We start from the raw sequence: 17,804 nt of genomic DNA, 5'->3' as shown, positions 1-17,804 counted from the left end.
GGAAGAATGTAGCGGGAGATTGACAGGGGGATCGGTGCACCATCTGCAGTGTTGCAGACTCTGTATCGGTCTGTCATGGTGAATAAAGAGCTGATCCGAAAAGCCCTCCATTTACCGGTCGATCTACATTCCTACCCTCACCTATGGTCACGAGCTGTGGATCATGACCGAAAGACCAAGATCGCGGATACAAGAAGTCGAAATAAATTTCCTCTGCAGAGTGTCCGGGTTCCAGATCGAAGCTCGGTCATCCAGGAGGGGTTCAGAGTCGAGCTACTGCTCCTCCACCTCCCTGGTGAGGTGTTCCAGGCACATCCCACCAGGAGGAGGATGCGGGGACGGCCCAGGACACACTAGAGCAACTACATCTCTCGGCTGTAGATGGATGGATATTTGAATGTATGTGTGTGTGTGTGTGTGTGTGTGTGCTAAAAGCAGCTGAGGCGGTGTGACGTTGGCAGTAGTACATTGGGAGGCTTCACGGGTCCCATTCAAGCTTGTGAGACAAAGGTGTGCTGCCCCCTCTTGTTTTCTGCACAGGAAGATTGTACAAAGATCATCTTCAAGATCAGCATTCCGACCTTTGGAAATGTTGCCAGAGAAACGTATCTTCTTTTACTTCAGAAGTTTTCCTTGTAGAAGTTGAAGCCGAAGTGTTCGCACTGAGCTTTAATGACTTTGGCCAGTGCAGGAGAACCACAGTAGAACACGTGAACTTTTCCTTTGTTCTCCTCCGAAATTTTCTGGAACACCTGACCATGGCCACAACAACATTTGGTTAGTTACACCTTTCCATCAAAGCTGAAACATGACTTTGCAGCCCGCCGTGGAGCACAACATTGTAACGCGACATGACGTGATTTGGGTGAGCTGCGGCATAGCTCTTAAAGGGAGCATGCACAAATGGATCTTTTTTCTGGTACTTTTGGGACGTTCTAACCTTGGCCCACTCGGGTCGTCCAGGCTGTGTTCTAGTCCTCAGGCCTGTGATGGAGTCTCTCTTCTCCTTCTTGGCCAGCAGGTCCAGCGCCATCTGTAGGCCAATGGCCTTCATGTCGTTCTTGCACAAAGCTGACGTCATGTACATGTGCATCTCCAGGAAACGACCTACCACAGGAGAAACGATTGAGGTCACACCAAAATTAAGGTCATGACATTGCCGAGGGCTCTGTGGTCAAGTGGGCGGGCCTGGCTAGGCATCACCTTCGGGCTCCCCATCGGCCTGGTCCATCTCCAATTTGGTCAGGAGGCTGACGAACCACTCGAAGGACTTCTGGTCGCGGTTGATCCAGATGAAGTCGACCTGAAAGACCAGCAAAAACTTTGCTTACTGAGGCAACTGGACTCTTGTTGTTTGTTGAAAACATTTCACCTTTAATCCAAAAGGATTAGGATTCAGTCCCTTATTTTAGGTGTTATGTCTCTGGTCGGTGGGTCCCCAGGGGTATATCACATGGGGTTTGTTGTTGTTGTTGCCAGGTGTGACTGTGATTGAGCATTTTGTATAACTGAGAGCTGAGCTTTTGTCTGGTGTGCATTATATTTTTCTCCTTGCTATTGGGGATAAGTAAGACCGAATAAGTATAATAACTAAATGTGGCCTTTGCACAGGAAGTGCTTTTTGCAGAAAAGGATGTCCTTATATGTGGACAGTTGGCTTATCATAACATTGAAAAATATATATTTGCTGTTTGGAAACAAGGGCCCAATTGACGGACATACAAAAGTTTAGCTTCCAACAGTAAGTGGTTCTCTCAAAAATCAATGTCCTCCTTTGTGTACAATGGATCCATCTTACTGTATGACTCTAAAAGAAACGATTGGTCAAAAAAGTATTAAGCAGTTTATTTTAAAATGTTAACATTAGTGCAAAGATCAACAGTGCAAACATCAACAGTGCAACCAGCTGTTTATCCGAAGCCCGGAACATGGCAATTCAACAATGAAAGTGCAAAGTACTTAGTGTCTGAACACATCTTTCCAGAAAGAAAATACACCTAAAAAGTAATGTCAATTACTTTTCCTGACCAGCCTTTTATCTTTAGCTTTATCTAGCTCCCTTCCTTGAACAAGCATTTCTCCCGTAGGCTGTCTGTCCGCCTATCTGGAACAGCCCAACTGACCTCTGTGAAATGTTACAAAGCAGTTGCGTTCACTTTGTAGGCAGAGGTACACATTACATGTCATGCATCGCTAAGGTTGGCACTGAGAATGGAGAACCTCTGTCTCGACTCGACCTTTGCAAATTAACACCACCTGGATGACTGGGAATCTACACAGACTTACTTTGCGTAGCTTCATTTCGCTATCCTTTATGTTTTCACACCACGAGTAGTTGCAACTGGGACAGTTCTGCTTCCTGCGGCGATACCTGTAACCACAAGCACACAGCGTCACGTGAAGGACGACAGAGTAAGGCATGCTGCGAGGGAGAGGAAGTCACCTATACATGATGCTTTGCAGAATGGAGGCAAAGGGTGTAATGCCGATTCCTGCCCCGATCAGGACGGCGTGCTCAGACGCAAAGATCTGTCTTGTAGGGGTACCGTAGGGTCCATCCACGTAACACTGCATCGTGAACGAGATCATGTGACCACTGCGTAAAAGCATTTTCACCCGGCGTGTGCTCACCTTGATGTTGCAGAAGCGGTGATTCTCGCCAAACTTTGCAGAAACCTTCAAGCACATGAAGTTGCATCAGTGTGTGCTGCCAGTCGATTGGTTGTGAACTCACATGATCTACCTCTCTGAGGGGCGGGGCCTCGCCTCTCTCCGCAGGCCCTAGCTCTTCTGGAGGAACAGGAAGTGGCGGCGAGGTTGAAGGAGTGGTACCGGCCCGGGAGCTATTGTGACGGTACATGGTCAGCTCCACCGTGTCGTTCTCATTGGACGCCACGGCTCCGTTATAGTGCGGCGAGCTGAACAACTCCTCCTGTGGGGTACAGTGGATGATGACATGACCCACTCAGAGTCATGTTTTGTTTTCTGTTCAGTCTGTTTTTTTATTACCCATAGGCAGCACAGTTAGAAGGGAGAAGCGGAGCAACAAGGTACACCTCGAGCCTATTGAATTTGAATTGAATTTGAATTTTTCCATCCATCCATTTTCTTCCGTTTTCTTCCGGTCAGGTCGTGGGGGGAGTAGCCTTAGAAGGGAAGCCCAGACTTCCTTCTTCGCGGCCACTTCATCCAGCTCTTCCAAGGGGATCCCGAGGCATTCCCAGGCCAGCCGGGAGACGTAGTCTCTCCAGCGTGTCCTGGGTCATCCCCTGGGTCTCCTCCTGGTGGGACATGCCCAGAACACCTTACCAGGGAGGTGTCCAGTAGGTATCCTAATCAGATGCCCGAGCCACCTCACCTGGCTCCTCTCAATGCGGAGGAGCAGCGGCTCTACTCAGAGTCCCTCCCTTCTCACCCTATGTCTTAGGGAGGAAACTTATTTCAGCCGCTTGTATCCGGGATCTTGTTCTATCGGTCACGACCCACAGCTCGTGACCATAGGTGAGGGTAGGAACGTAGTTCGACCAGTAAATTGAGAGCTTCGAGTTTCGGCTTCGCTTCTTCTTCACCACAATGGACTGATACAAAGTCCACATCACTGAAGACACTGCACCGATCAGCCTGTCAATGCTCCGTTCTATTCTCTCACTCGTGAACAAGACCCTGAGATACTTGAACTCCTCCACTTGGGGAAGGATCTCATCCCCGACCCGGAGAGGGCACTCGACCCTTTTCTGACTGAGGACCATGGTCTCAGATTTGGAAGTGCCGATTTTCACCCCAACCGCTTCACACTTGGCTGCAGTGAGAGTTGGAGATCACGGCTTGATGAAGCCAACAGAACCACATCATCTGCAAAAAGCATACTCCCGAAGCACCGCCCACAGGACTCCCCGAGGGACATGGTCCAATGCCTTCTTAACTGGTGGGGCAAATTCCCATGCCCCCTCGAGGACCCTGCCGAGGGTATAGAGCTGCTCCACTGTTCCACTGCCAGGACAAAAACCACACTGCTCCTCCGGAATCCGAGATTTGACTTCCCGACGGATCCTCCTTTCCAGCACCTCTGAATAGGGAGGCTGAGGAGTGTGATTCCCCTGTCGGTGGACCTCACTCTCCGGTCCCCCTCCTTTTAAAGGGAGACCACCACCCCAGACTGCCAATCCAGAGGCACGTTCCCCGATGTTGCAGAGGAGTGTCAACCAGGACAGCCCCACAACATCCAGAGCCTTTAGGAACTCCGGGCGAATCTCATCCACCCCCGGGGCCTTGCCAACAAGGTTTAAACCACCTCAGTGACCTCAACCCCAACCCCAGCCACGTTTCTCTTGTAAAGTGCTACCCCGTAGTGGAGTATAGAGGAAATTGGACAGTAATTGACCCCCACCCTAATAAAGTTAATAATTACCTTTAGATGCCCCAACATGGTAGCAAAGCATTATTTTTGTCTAAATGAAATTCCTCAACCCACTTCAATAAAATTTCTTGTCACCAAGATCCCACAAAATAGCGGCAAAGCAATACATTTGTGTAAATTAAGCCCCTCAATTCACTCCACCATCGTTCCTTGGCACCAAGATGCATCAAGAGAGAAGGTGCCAAACTATGGCTTTGGCCAGAGCACAAAATCATTGAATTTGTGAGTTTTCCAGAAAATAACAGAGGGCAGGTTAAAAAAAATAAATCCACAAACAGGTGTGTTTGCGAATACCAAACCATATATGTGGTATGTGGGGGTTCACGCTACTTTTCTTTTGTGGATTTTTTTTTTTTCCCCCACTTGGAATAAGCACAGTTCTTTTCTGTTCTCTTTTATTAGTTTGTTTTGATTACTGTTTGTTTAGTTGTTACCTGGCGGCACGGTGGCCGACTGGTTAGAGCGTCAGCCTCACAGTTATCAGGAGCGGGGTTCAATCCCCGGTCCCGCCTGTGTGGAGTTTGCATGTTCTCCCCGTGCCTGTGTGGGTTTTCTCCGGGCACTCCGGTTTCCTTCCACATTCCCAAAACATGCATGAATTGGGGACTCTAAATTGCCCGTAGGTGTGAATGTGAGTGTGAATGTTGTTTGTTTGTATGTGCCCTGCGATTGGCTGGCAACCAGTTCAGGGCGTACCCCGCCTCCTGTCCAATGACAGCTAGGATAGGCTCCAGCACGCCCGCGACCCCAGTGAGGAGAAGCGGCTCAGAAAATGGATGGATGGATAGTTGTTACCTACTAATCAGTAGCACCTTTTTGGGGGATTACCTTTATTTTTGTTTTATTTCCTGCATTTCTGTAGCAGTTTTCTTAAGACCAGTTTTACTGTTTGTCCGTTACTTTTGTAAATAAAGATTTGTGTTTCACAACGCTCTGTGTCTGCTTTGAGCTACGACCAGTCACTAATCAAAACAGATGAAGAAGAGCATGGTGTCTCTATGACAACTCTGTTTCCCACCGGAGTCTTTATCAGCCGTCGCCTACGCAGGCTCGCCGCCAGCCTCCTCGGACTCGGCACCGGACTCTGCGGCTGTCGGAAATACTCATACAGACGGTTGGTCCACTGGCCCATGGAGCGGATGTGCAGCCACAGACTCTCTGCACAGACACAAAGACTTGGCCTCAGCCGGACCGCCGTAGTGGACCAAGACGTGAACAAAACGCAGAAACTAGGTCACACCAGATTGTTCCGGAGCGCTGCTGATGGTGAACGGGTGCCACTCGTACTTGGCGATGACCGGAATGTTGATGTACACGTAATCTCCCGGCTTGAAGTGGAAGAACTGCGGACGCTTGATGACCAGATGAGTCACCTGCACACCCGTGACACATTAGTGCAGACCTGTTAGCGTGGACCTGTAAGCGCAGACCTGTTGGCATCGATTTGTTGAACCACCTCATCACAATGGGACCATACCAGGAGGTTGTTGGCTGATGAGGTGACGGTAAAATGACTGACTTGGAGATGCCACTGTAGCTAACATATTGGACCGGTGATGGAGTATAAATTTCACGTGTAATTGAAATCAAACATAGGTCACACAGAGGTCGTCACCTTAGATGGCAGCAGGTTGACCTCCACGATGTATAGACCTCCCATACGGGACACAGCGATTCCAATGATCTTCTCGAGCAAAAAGACCAGACCCGGAACCACAAACCACTTCCAGAAGTTGGCACAGTGCACCATGAGAAGGGACCACACCCACACGTAGGACAAGTGAGACCAGTAGAACACCTGCCAGGTCAGGAGGAGGAGGAGCATATGACTTTGTCAAGAAGAAATGTACACTGTCAAAGTAGTACACTAGTAGGCCTATATGATTTAGTGTTTCTGCTTTATATCAGACATAATACAGACATAAATAATGTGCATATACTGTATATCAGTGGTTTTGGGTTCAGATGTGTGTGTGCGTAAGCAGATACATATACTGTACATGTAGGTGTGTAGACGCAGTGCATATGTATGCCTGAGTATGTTCTTAAAGATATACAAGTATGTTGTATGTTCTAGTGTACAGTATACAAGCACATATTATATAGATAATTTTTTTTTTTTTCCTGTGATTGTAAAACAAAGAATCCAAGCAATTGTATGCTATACACTTCAACCGTAACCCTTTTCGCTCAGCGGTTTGTTCTTTTGTGTATACGTTTTTGATTCTCTGACTAATGATTTATGATGCTGAACGAAAATAAATCACATTCATTCATTCATTTATTCATTCGTATGTAGTAGTAGTAGTACTATTTACAGTGTAGCCAATACTGTGACTGTTTCTGGTATGAAGTGGGTGGCGGCAATGTGTCCTAAAATATAAAAGAAACTGCTCCATGAAATGGTTTCCTCTTGTGTAATGCATGACATGTCAATCATTAGAATTTCTATGAGGAATTCGCACCCCCTTGTGGAGTCACTTTCTGTAGAGGAGAACTCTACCGTAAACAGGTCCTCAGCCTCTACAGTGTACAGTAGTGGTAGTAGTATTAGTGTGTAAAATACATTGGAACCTAGATTGAACGGAACCGGAGCTAATGGATTTAGGATTTAAAATAGTGTCTGGTTTGAACTCAAAACGCCCCCTTGCAGCGGACAGAGTCTGTTAGTTCCAAAATTGGCTGCTGTTTTTTACTGGCACAATCAATAGACATACTGGTTCCCGTATTTTCGGGTTGCGCCACTGTTGTTTACTCGGCCGCTCGTCGTGTACACATCTCTCGAACATGCTTTACTGATTTTGGTACAGTATACATGCGGTCTTTGTCAAGCCCTTCCTTCTGTATGGCATCCGTTCGTAACGGAGGTGAGAAAACGAAGCGCGCAAACCTCGCAGCTCATGAAAGTGCTCCGACTCCCACCAGTTGAATGTCATACTATCACCCCTCCCAAGCACCAGCGATCACATCACTTTTACGGCACTATTAGACAATCACACCAATGTTTAAAGACAAGTTTAGGCCAACTTGAAAATGTTTCCATTTTTATTTACAAGAATTTTGTACTGTACTGGGTGTCTTTAGGCCACGAAAAAAACCGCTTCAAATTAACGGACAAACAGCTTTGACGGACGACCCCTGCCCCCATTAGTCCGTTAAATCAAGGTTCCACTGTACGACAGTACCAGGATCAAGGTGTATGCATTTTTTTCCTGCGTGTTGGCGTCTGACCTCAAAATGGCCGCTGCGTCGTACAAAAGTGCTGGAGCACAGCCCCATAAGGCAGACGACGACTTGAAGAACGACACCCGTCACAGACGCTGTGCCCTTCACCCAGCCGATGCCAGGCCGTGTCGTCAGCAGGTACTCCCAAACACTGAAATCGCTATGCTCCGACAGCTGGACTGGAACACCCATGCACGCACACACATAAACGTGTGGCATTAGACCAGTTGTGTGTGTGTTTCCAGGAAGTCGGAGATGGTGCGTGTGTGCGTACCAAAGTTGAAGACGTGGGCAGTGGTGTGCACGAGTGTGTATCCGAGGATGGCGTAGCCCACGATCTGATGTAACAGGATGTTCTGGTCAAGTGGCAAAACCCGGACCACCCAGGTGGCCCGCAACCACGTCAGACAGCGACGCAGCATCAAGACCTTGGAGCGTGCGCACGTTCAGTACATGCCAGTATATAATGCTTTCCATCCTGTGTGACATCACTTGCCGTTACCATGACAAAGGTGCAGTTGAAGTTGAGGCACTGTCCGCATCCTTTAGCCAGCATGTACCAGGCACTGTTGTGACGATGCTGCAGGACGGCGCCCACGAATAGCGCCACGCTGAGGCAAGTGTAGCCACACAGAAACAGGAGCTTGCGACTGTTGTTGTGCCAGTAGGCCCGCGTCAGGTACCGAGGAGTCTGCCGCTTCTTCTGGTCCGCTTCAGGAGGCTTGAGCCAGTTAGCGGCGCTGAGGAAGGAGTGCAACAAAACATTCTGGACCGACTCTGTCGCTCTTCAAGACTCGGCCAGAACGCCAAGTCGCACCCACCTGATAGTCAGGTTCTCCATCACCTCCGGAAAGTCTTCCAGTTCTGCTTTGAGCTCCTCGAAGGTGATGGCGCCGCTGTTGTCTTTATCGGCCGACTCGAACAGCGCCAAGGTGAGGTCGTCCAATTTCTCCTCCGGCAGAGAGATGGCGCTCTCACGCAAGCACGACTTCAGAACCGTGCGCAGTTCGTCCGGATCGATAGAACCGCTTCCTGTGCCCCCCCACACCTCTTACAATTGTGTATTGACTAATGCATTGACTAATGGATCAAGTGTGTATTGACTAATGCATCCCATTTCACTTCATTGGTTGGAACTTTATTGTTTATTTGCTACGAATAATGTACACCTGCCTTGACTCGCATATGAACTTAAGTGACATCCCTTCTTAATTCATATGCGTCAGTATAGTAGGATATCAGTTCTAATACTGGATATGCAGCTATAACAGCTCAGCACTCTTATCAAAGTAAATCATTAACACATTCTGCTAAATTGCTTCTTGTTAAAATATCTACCCTCCCAATTCGAGATCCCGGAGATGTATTATATATATCATCTTAAAAAACGCTCCCCCACAAGCTCGACACCAAATATAACACGCCGCCATCCGCTTTGTTTGTCACCTTTAACACTGGACTTCCTTCCTGGTCAATGGGAACCTCTCTTCACTCATGCTCACAAATTCGTTGGTTTGTAAAATACTAATTGCTAAGACTCCAGCCTATCTTTGCTCACTGCACTCCATGCATACCACCACATGCACTCTCTGTTACAGCAGTTTGAGTGGCCTCTTTGTTCCCAAAGTCTGTACTACATTTAGCCAATTTTATGCCCCAAACGACTGGAACACACGACAAGAAATAATCACCTCATGAGCCATGCCGTCACCACTTGTTGGATCTCAGTGCGGCATTTGATCATAACATGCTGTTGAACAGGTTGGAAATGTGGGTTGCACTAAATGGAGCAGTCCTGAAATGGTTCAGGTCCTACCTGGAGGCGGGACAATTCAATGCTCTTCCACTAGATGGCATAAGGTGTCTTTAACCTATGTTACCATTAATACAACAGAATAAAATCACGGCAGGATTAGGGCTAACCGTGTGCTTGTGTGTGCGCTCACCATCCACATCGTAGACCTGGAAGAGGAACCTGAGCTTGTCCGTCTCACTGCCGTGGATGAGAAGGTCCAGCGCCTCCAGCAGCTCGTCCAGGCTGATGGAGCTGCTCCCGTCCGAGTCGAAGAGCACAAAGAAGCGTTCGGCGAAGAAAGACTGCCACAGGACACACGGGTGACGTGACACCCGGGTCACAGGACACACGGGTGACGTGACGCCCGGGTTTCAGGACACACGGGTCGCGAGACCCCCGTTTGTCCCGCAAGGGTCGAACAGTGTGAGCGGACCGACCTCTTTGACCTTGAGCGCCGTCTTGAACTCATCCAGGTCGATCTCTTTGTCGTCACCGGCGATGCTCTCGAACTGCTTGGTCACCCACTCCAGCCAGCGCACGTCCTCGTCCGCACTCATGGCTGATACCTGTATGGACCACAACACCCGGTCTGGACCACATCATCTGGTCTGGACCACAACATCCGGTCTGGACTACTTGGCAGTTGGTCGGAAAGGCGTCAGTGTGGACCGCTTTGGTCTCGTAAGAATTGTGTTCATCGTAGGTAGGGCTGCAACTAACAATTACTTTAATAACACTAGTCAACAACAAATTCATTGTCTCAGCTTTTTAGCTAATTTAGGAACATTTTGATGGGCTGAATCCAAATGTCACATTGGTTTTGCTCAATCAGGTAAACATTTTGAACAATGGCCTCATTTGTCTTTGCATTTACAGGTAATTTTGCTGTAGAGGTTCAAATAAACAGATTCATACCCTGAGTTTTGAACAATGATGACGCAACTTTCAATTTACAGTTACTTACTTTTACCAATGTCTACTATTCAATTTACATTAAGCAAAGTTTGTAATATTTGATTCATAAACAGTTAACGTGGCCACCAGGCGAAGGAGAGCACCTGGTGGCCGGGCCTGCACCCATGGGGTCCGGCCGGGCACATCCCGAAAGGGTAATGTGGGTCCCCCTTCCCATGGGCTCACCACCTGTGGGAGGGGCCATAGGGGTCGGGTGCAGTGTGAGCTGGGCGGTGGCCCGAAGGCGGGGACCTTGGCGATCCGATCCTCGGCTACAGAAGCTGGCTCTAGGGACATGGAATGTCACCTCTCTGGCAGGGAAGTAGCCCGAGCTGATATGTGAGGTCGAGAAGTTCCGACTAGATATAGTCGGACTCGCCTCCACGCACAGCTTGGGCTCTGGTACCAGTCCTCTCGAGAGGTGTTGGACTTTCTTCCACTCTGGAGTTGCCTGTACGTTGGGGTTCACCCCGGTGGACGAGAGGGTAGCCTCCCTCCGCCTTCGGGTGGGGGGACGGGTCCTGACTGATGTTTGTGCCTATGCACCAAACACCAGTTCAGAGTACCCACCCTTTTTGGAGTCCTTGGAGGGGGTGCTGGAGAGCACTCCCGCTGGGGACTCCATCGTTCTGCTGGGGGACTTCAATGCTCACGTGGGCAATGACAGTGAGACCTGGAAGGGCGTGATTGGGAGGAACGGCCCCCCCAATCAGAACCCGACCGGTGTTCTGTTATTGGACTTCTGTGCTCGTCATGGATTGTCCATAACGAACACCATGATCAAGCATAAGGGTGTCCACACGTGCACTTGGCACCAGGACACCCTAGGTCGCAGTTCGATGATCGACTTTGTGGTCGTGTCATCGGACTTGCGGCCGCATGTCTTGGACACTCGGGTAAAGAGAGGGGCGGAGCTGTCAACTGATCACCACCTGGTGGTGAATTGGCTCCGATGGTGGGGAAAGATGCCGGTCCGACGTGGCAGGCCCAAACATATTGTGAGGGTCTGCTGGGAACGTCTGGCAGAATCCCCTGTCAGAAGGCGTTTCAACTCCCACCTCCGACAGAACTTTGCTCATGTTCCGGGGGAGGCGGGGGACATCGAGTCCGAGTGGACCATGTTCCGCGCCTCCACTGCTGAGGCGGCCAACCAGAGCTGTGGCCGTAAGGTGGTCGGTGCCTGTTGTGGCGTCAATCCCCGAACCCGTTGGTGGACACCAATGGTTAGGGATGCCGTCAAGCTGAAGAACGAGTCCTATCGGGCCTTTTTGGCCTGTGGGACTCCTGAGGCAGCTGATGGGTCTGGCTGGCCAAGCGGAATGCAGCTTTGGTGGTCGCTGAAGCAAAAACTCAGGCGTGGAAGGAGTTCGGTGAGGCCATGGAGAAAGACTTCCGGACGGCTTCGAGGAAATTCTGGTCCAGATGATGTGGTTCTGTTGGCTTCATCAAACCGTGACCTCCAACTCTCATTGGAGCAGTTTGCAGCAGAGTGTGAAGCGGCTGGGATGAGAATCAGCACCTCCAAATCTGAGACCATGGTCCTCAGTCGGAAAAGGGTGGCGTGCCCTCTCCGGGTCGGGGATGAGATCCTGTCCCAAGTGGAGGAGTTCAAGTATCTTGGGGTCTTGTTCACGAGTGAGGGAAGAATGGAACAGGAGATCGACAGGCGGATCGGTGCAGCGTCTGCAGTGATGCGGACTTTGTATCGATCCGTTGTGGTAAAGAAGGAGCTAAGCCGAAAGGTGAAGCTCTCGAATTACCGGTCGATCTACGTTCCTACCCTCACCTTTGGTCACGAGATGTAGGTCGTGACCGAAAGAACAAGATCCAGGATACAAGCGGCCGAAACGAGTTTCCTCCACAGGGTGTCCGGCTCTCCCTTAGAGATAGGGTGAGAAGCTCGGTCATCCGGGAGGATCTCAGAGTAGAGCCGTCGCTCCTTCACATCGAGAGGAGCCAGATGGGGTGGCTGGTGCATCTGATTCAGATGCCTCCCGGACGTCTCCCTGCTGAGGTGTTCCCGGCACGTCCCACCGGGAGGAGACCCCGGGGACGACCCAGGACACGCTGGAGAGACTAAGTCCTTCGGCTGGCCTGGGAACGCCTCGGGATCCCCACGGAAGAGATGGATGATGTGGCTGGGGAAAGGGAAGTCTGGGCGTCCCTGCTAAAGCTACTGCCCCCGTGACCCAACCTCAGATAAGCGGTAGAGGATGTATGGATGGTTAACGTGGCATACAAACCTGACCTAAACAAGAGACACGGATGTAATTTTCACATTCAGCGATGCAAAAGTGTTCTAAATCAGTGGAAAAAACAAGACAGTTTACAATTTTGGGGGGGGGAACTCAGCGTAATCGATTAAACTGTCAATTACTTTTTGGGACACACAAACTCATTCCCAGTTTAAGGTGGTTTAAGGTGGTCTAAGGGCCTCCAGTACAGTGGGTACAATAAGTATTCAGAGTTCCTTAAATTTTTCACTCTTTGTTATATTGCAGCCATTTACTAAATTCATTTAAGTTATTTTTTTTCCACGTATTGACAGAAAAAAAAAACTGAATTGTTGAAATATTTGCAGATTAAAAACGAAAAACTGAACTATCACACCGGCATAAGTATTCAGACCATTTCAGCACCCTTTTGCACTAAACCATCCATGAGTCTTTTTGGGAATTATGTTTTTCACACCTGGATTCGGGGATCATCTGCCATTCCTCCTTGCAGATCCTCTCCAGTTCTGTCAGGTTGGATGGTGAACATAGGTGGACAACGATTTTCAGGTCTCTCCAGAGATGCTCAACTGGGTTTAAGTCAGGGCTCTGGCTGGCCCATTCAAGAACAGTGACGGAGTTGTTCTGAAGCCACTCCTTTGTTATTTTAGCTCTGCGCTTAGGGTCACTGTCTTATTGGAAGGTGAACCTTTGGCCCAGTCTGAGGTCCTGAGCACTCTGGAGAATGTTATCACTGTACTTGGCCGCATTCATCTTTCTTTCGATTGCAACCGGTCGTCCTGTCCCTGCAGCTGAAAAACACGCCCGCAGCATGATGCTGCCACCACCGCGCTTCACTTTTGGGACTGTATTGGACAGGTGATGAGCAGTGCCTGCTTTTCTCCGCACAAACCGCTTAGAATTCATGCCAACAATTTCGATCTTGGTCTCATCAGACCAGAGACTCTTATTTCTCAGCATCTTGGAGTCCTTCAGGTGTTTTTTTTTTTAGCAAACTCCATGCGGGCTTTCACGTGTCTTGCACTAAGGAGAGGCTTCCGTCGGGCCACTCTGCCATAAAGCCCCCGACTGGAGGAGGGCTGCAGTGATGGTTGGCTTTCTAGAACTTTCTCCCATCTCTGGAGCGCAGCCACAGTGATGTTTGGGTTCTTCTTTACCTCTCTCACCAAGGCTCTTCTCCCCCAATTGCTCAGTTAGCCGGACGGCCAGCTCTAGGAAGGGTTCTTCCTAGATTATGGAGGCCACACTGTGCTCTTAGGAACCTTAAGTATAGCAGAATTTTTTTTGTAACCATGGCCAGATCTGTGCCTGCCCTCTGAGATCTTCAGGCAGTTCCTCTGACCTCATGATTCTCATTTGCTCTGACATGCACTGTGAGCTGTAAGGTCTTATATAGATAGGTGTGTGGCTTTCCTAATCAAGGCCAGTCAGTATAATCAAACACAGCTGGACTCCAATGAAGGTGTAGAACAGGGGTGGCCAACTAGTCAGAGACTAAGAGCCACTTTTTTTTCTGTGTTACTGCAAAGAGCCACATCATACACATGGGTACACATGAACATCATCTTTTAATCATGTATGCACGCATACACAGACCTCTCCTCAGCCAGATCTAATGAAAATAACCACACCAACATGATAATATCAGTAATTTTCAACAGTTAACATTGTGTGCACTGTCTCACACACACAAACTCTCAGTTCAAGCAAGTCCACAAACAATAACAGAATAATTTTCAATAACATCTTTCTCTTAGAACGATGCCTGAAGAGCCGCATGAAACTAATTAAAGAGCCGCATGAGGCTCGCGAGCCGCGGGTTGGCCACCCCTGGTGTAGAACCATCTCAAGTATGATCAGAAGAAATGGGCAGCACCCGAGTTCAATATATGAGTGTCACAGCAAAGGTCTGAATACTTATGGCTGTTTGATATTTAAGTTTTTCTTTTTTAATAAGTCAGCAAAAAATCCAGCAATTCCATTTGTTTTCTGTCAATATGGGGGGCTGTGTGTACATTAATGAGCAAAAAAATGAACTTAAATGATTTTAACAAATGGCTGCAATATAACAAAGAGTGAAAATTTTAAGGGGGTCTGAAAACTTTCCGTACCCACTTTATGTCTAGCAGTTGTGTTTTTTTCAGGTCCAGTAAATATGAAGTTGAATCAAGAACCCATCAATTCTGTCAGTTGCAAGTGGGCCGTGAAACACGCTCAAAAATCCAAATTCTTTGTCAAATTTGAAGGCTTTTCAAAAAACGTAGGGAAGTAGTTAGTAAGGAACAATTACTTTGCCTGGTAACTGATTACATTTATGAAGTAGTAATTCAGTAAGTAATTCCATTACTTTTTGGAGAATGTAACTAGCAAATACATCAAATGACACTCCAGGGTGTTCCAATGTCAGCAAGGATGGATTCCAGCTCACCGTTAAATACAGCGTATAAATGTTGCTGATCTGTGGAAGATTTTGGAAAGTAACTTGTACCTAAAATGTGTTACTTCTTTTAAGTCACTTGCCCAACACTAATAAAACACATTATCTTGACTGGCATGTGTCCAAAACATTACATAACAGTGCACGTTGGTATTCGGGATGTCGGCGTTTCCACATGTGAGGCGAGTGACAGGGAAGTGGAAGTGCTTCACGCCTTAGCCACGTCTAACCTGTAAACGAATACAGTGGAGCTCAGCCTCTGGCTTGTGATATGCTGCTGGCAGGCTGTGAACCCTATTTAAAGCTGTGTCACACAAACACGAATTTCACTGCAGGATGGAAGAAAAGTGGAAAAAATTCCCGGTGCCATTTCAACTTCAAAACGAGAACACTTTTTTTTTTCCCCCATTTTCCTTGCTGCACTTGTCACGTTCAGCCTTCAAGTCTAAGGAGGTGCCCTGAACCGCATTTGGAACATGTAAGCCGAGTGTAATTATGTTTAAATTACATGCACCATTTCAAAGGCTGCTTGAGAACCGTGCATTTTATTTGTTTTAAAGTCCGATAAAAGAGGCTCGCTGCCAAGCGACAATTTGGACACGCGGGTCGGCGAACAACATATCATCCAGACCACACAAATCCGTATGGGCAACATACAAGGTGTCATGCAATATAATCCATGATGTGCTAGCAAAGGAGTCTACCTGCTGTTGTTATGGGTCTTCCTCAGCTGACTGGGAATCTTCATCATCATCATCAGCTGGAGGTGACAGCACGCCCAGCCCTCCCACAGCCCCTCCCACATCTCTCAAACAGGCCCCATCCAATAAGACGTGCTTGCAGGCACGTCTTACATGTTTGCCATCATACGTGCGTGCGTGTATGTGAATGCAAATAAAAAATTCTGACACTCGTTACAAACATAAAAAACACGTTTTTGTTTATTTCAGATGAAAACAGGACTAAATTAAAACCAAGAAACTACACTTAACTTTTTGAACAGCTCACATGGCTCATGACTCTGAGACCTGGACCAGGATCACATTGGGCCGTTTGTCAAATGCGGATCCATTGGGGGCTATTTACTAGTCAGTCACACGTGGTTTCAAAGGTGAGCGAAGAGCACCACGCTTCTGGCTGATTAACCATCTCGCCTGTCACACGACCGGCGCCACGAGCTTCGGCAGACGCGCTGACGATGTCACAGCGCCGCCGACGGGGAAACGCTTATCTCGCCGCCCGCCTCGTCCAAGAGGGCGCGCAGCGTCTGTACTCCCTCAAAGGTCACACGCAGAGAGCCCAGTAGCGAGACGCCATCCTCCACGTCCACAACTGCAACACACGCACATACAGGGTCACGGGGTGTTTCCAATGATGCAACAGTGTAGATGATAGCAAAAGCAGAACACAACCATAAAGTCTTTTTACTGCAGTAAGAGCGGAAGATGGCCAGCTTTTCCTTGTAATCCGCCGGAAGTTGCTGCGCCACGGTAGTCCTTGCCCGGATGGATAAACGGCGCCGTTTTATAAAACAAAAGCACCAAGACGGACCTCCTTGAAAATGTTCGATTTTCATTTCTTCTGCAAGCGTTATTGCCCTCAGTCGAATGGTGACTTGAGACGCTTCTCCCGGCTGTTCTTTGCTCATTAATCCATTGCTCGAGTTGGTCTTCCAACTCGGGCCACTTTGCCTTGTTTCCGTGGAAACTCTGCTTCGTCTTCTTGACTTGGCGAAGCTCTTTTTCCTGCTTCCTCCACTTGCGAACCGTGGATTCGTTGACCTTGAATTCTCTCGCGGCTGCTCGATTCCCATGTTCCTCCGCGTAACTAATAGCTTGCAGTTTAAACTGTGCTTCGTAAGAGTGTCTCTTCGTAGGTGCCATTTTCGGGGGTCCTCGGCCAAACCGATGTTGTTTTGCACAATGCATATACCGGCGCTATATACCTACTGGGGGCGTGCCTTTCGCGTCCTCCTTCACGCGCACCCTTCCCCCTTTACATCCGCTTGCTGTCCTCAGTCACCTCCGCCTTTCCTCTATATAAGCAGCGTGTCGGCAGGAAATGCTCCCAGTCAGTCAAGCGGAGCGCTCATCACACAACATTTATAGATTTCGGAACTCGGTGCACACATAAGGCGCGCCGCATTACAAGGTGCCCCGTCCATTTTGGAGAAAATTTAAGACTTTTAAGTGCGCCTTCTGGTCGTGAAAATACGGTAGTCAATTGAACGAATATAGGGTGAAAAGGATTGGCAAATTATTGTATTCTGTTTTTATTTACATTTTACACAACGTCGCAACTTCACTGGAATTGGGGTTTGTATAAATCTTTTACAATAAAACCTTACAACGCATCAGTCTGGATTCCACAGGCTGGACAAGAGTGGGGGATATCTGTGTGCATGGATTTGGGTCCCATTTGTCCACATTTTGTAAGGATAATAATAATAACAATAATATTAATGCATTACACTTCTATAGCGCTTTTCTAGGCACTCAAAGATGCTTTACAATTTCATTCCTTATTCAGTCACTCCTCAGTCACACCTGGTGTGGTAAGCTACTCGCGTAGCCACAGCTGCCCTGCAGGGGGCAGTCTGACAGAAGTGTGGCTGCCGTTCTGAGCCTACGGCCCATAAGACAAAACATGGGTGCCAATGTTGTATAGAATCTTTGCTTGGCATTAGCTGGCAACGAACTTGCATACTCTGTGAAGTCGGCCTGAAAACTAGGTGACGATGCA

The 17,804-nt window shown here is 48.4% G+C and overlaps 2 protein-coding genes across 4 annotated transcripts in view; both read right to left on the bottom strand.

Moving 5' to 3' along the window:
* Positions 1-620: 620 nt before the first annotated feature.
* nox5 (NADPH oxidase, EF-hand calcium binding domain 5) lies at positions 621-9,994 on the bottom strand. The gene is made up of 15 exons (XM_061677165.1): positions 9,875-9,994; positions 9,589-9,739; positions 8,464-8,674; positions 8,145-8,382; positions 7,917-8,070; positions 7,649-7,821; positions 6,033-6,215; positions 5,658-5,790; positions 5,421-5,575; positions 2,632-2,664; positions 2,444-2,568; positions 2,287-2,371; positions 1,204-1,303; positions 941-1,107; positions 621-752 (listed from the first exon to the last, which is right to left on the bottom strand). Exons 1-15 carry the CDS (start codon positions 9,992-9,994, stop codon positions 621-623), a joined length of 2,160 nt encoding a protein of 719 aa, XP_061533149.1.
* Positions 9,995-16,001: 6,007 nt separating this feature from the next.
* rpgrip1l (RPGRIP1 like) overlaps positions 16,002-17,804 on the bottom strand; it is a 41,058-nt gene continuing 39,255 nt past the window's right edge. For all 3 annotated transcript variants that reach the window (XM_061676433.1, XM_061676434.1, XM_061676435.1), the window contains exon 23: positions 16,002-16,394. In XM_061676433.1, coding sequence (XP_061532417.1) covers positions 16,264-16,394 — 131 coding nt within the window. In that variant the 3' untranslated portion in view covers positions 16,002-16,263. The remainder of the gene's footprint in view (positions 16,395-17,804) is intronic.

This window comes from Phycodurus eques, chromosome 5, assembly GCF_024500275.1.
Source record: "Phycodurus eques isolate BA_2022a chromosome 5, UOR_Pequ_1.1, whole genome shotgun sequence".
Taxonomy (NCBI): domain Eukaryota; kingdom Metazoa; phylum Chordata; class Actinopteri; order Syngnathiformes; family Syngnathidae; genus Phycodurus; species Phycodurus eques.
The sequence above is the reverse complement of the archived record's forward strand: the minus strand, read 5'-3'. Positions and strand labels throughout refer to the sequence as shown.

Bases quoted from the DNA above. Each gene is read 5' to 3' on its own strand.
- nox5 (XM_061677165.1), bottom strand. From the start codon at position 9,994: ATGAGTGCGGACGAGGACGTGCGCTGGCTGGAGTGGGTGACCAAGCAG. The intron at 8,675-9,588 runs GTGAGCGCACAC...GGGGGGGCACAG, and splicing joins CCAGGTCTACGATGTGGATG to GAAGCGGTTCTATCGATCCG. The intron at 6,216-7,648 runs GTCAGACGCCAA...CTGACCTGGCAG, and splicing joins GACGCAGCGGCCATTTTGAG to GTGTTCTACTGGTCTCACTT.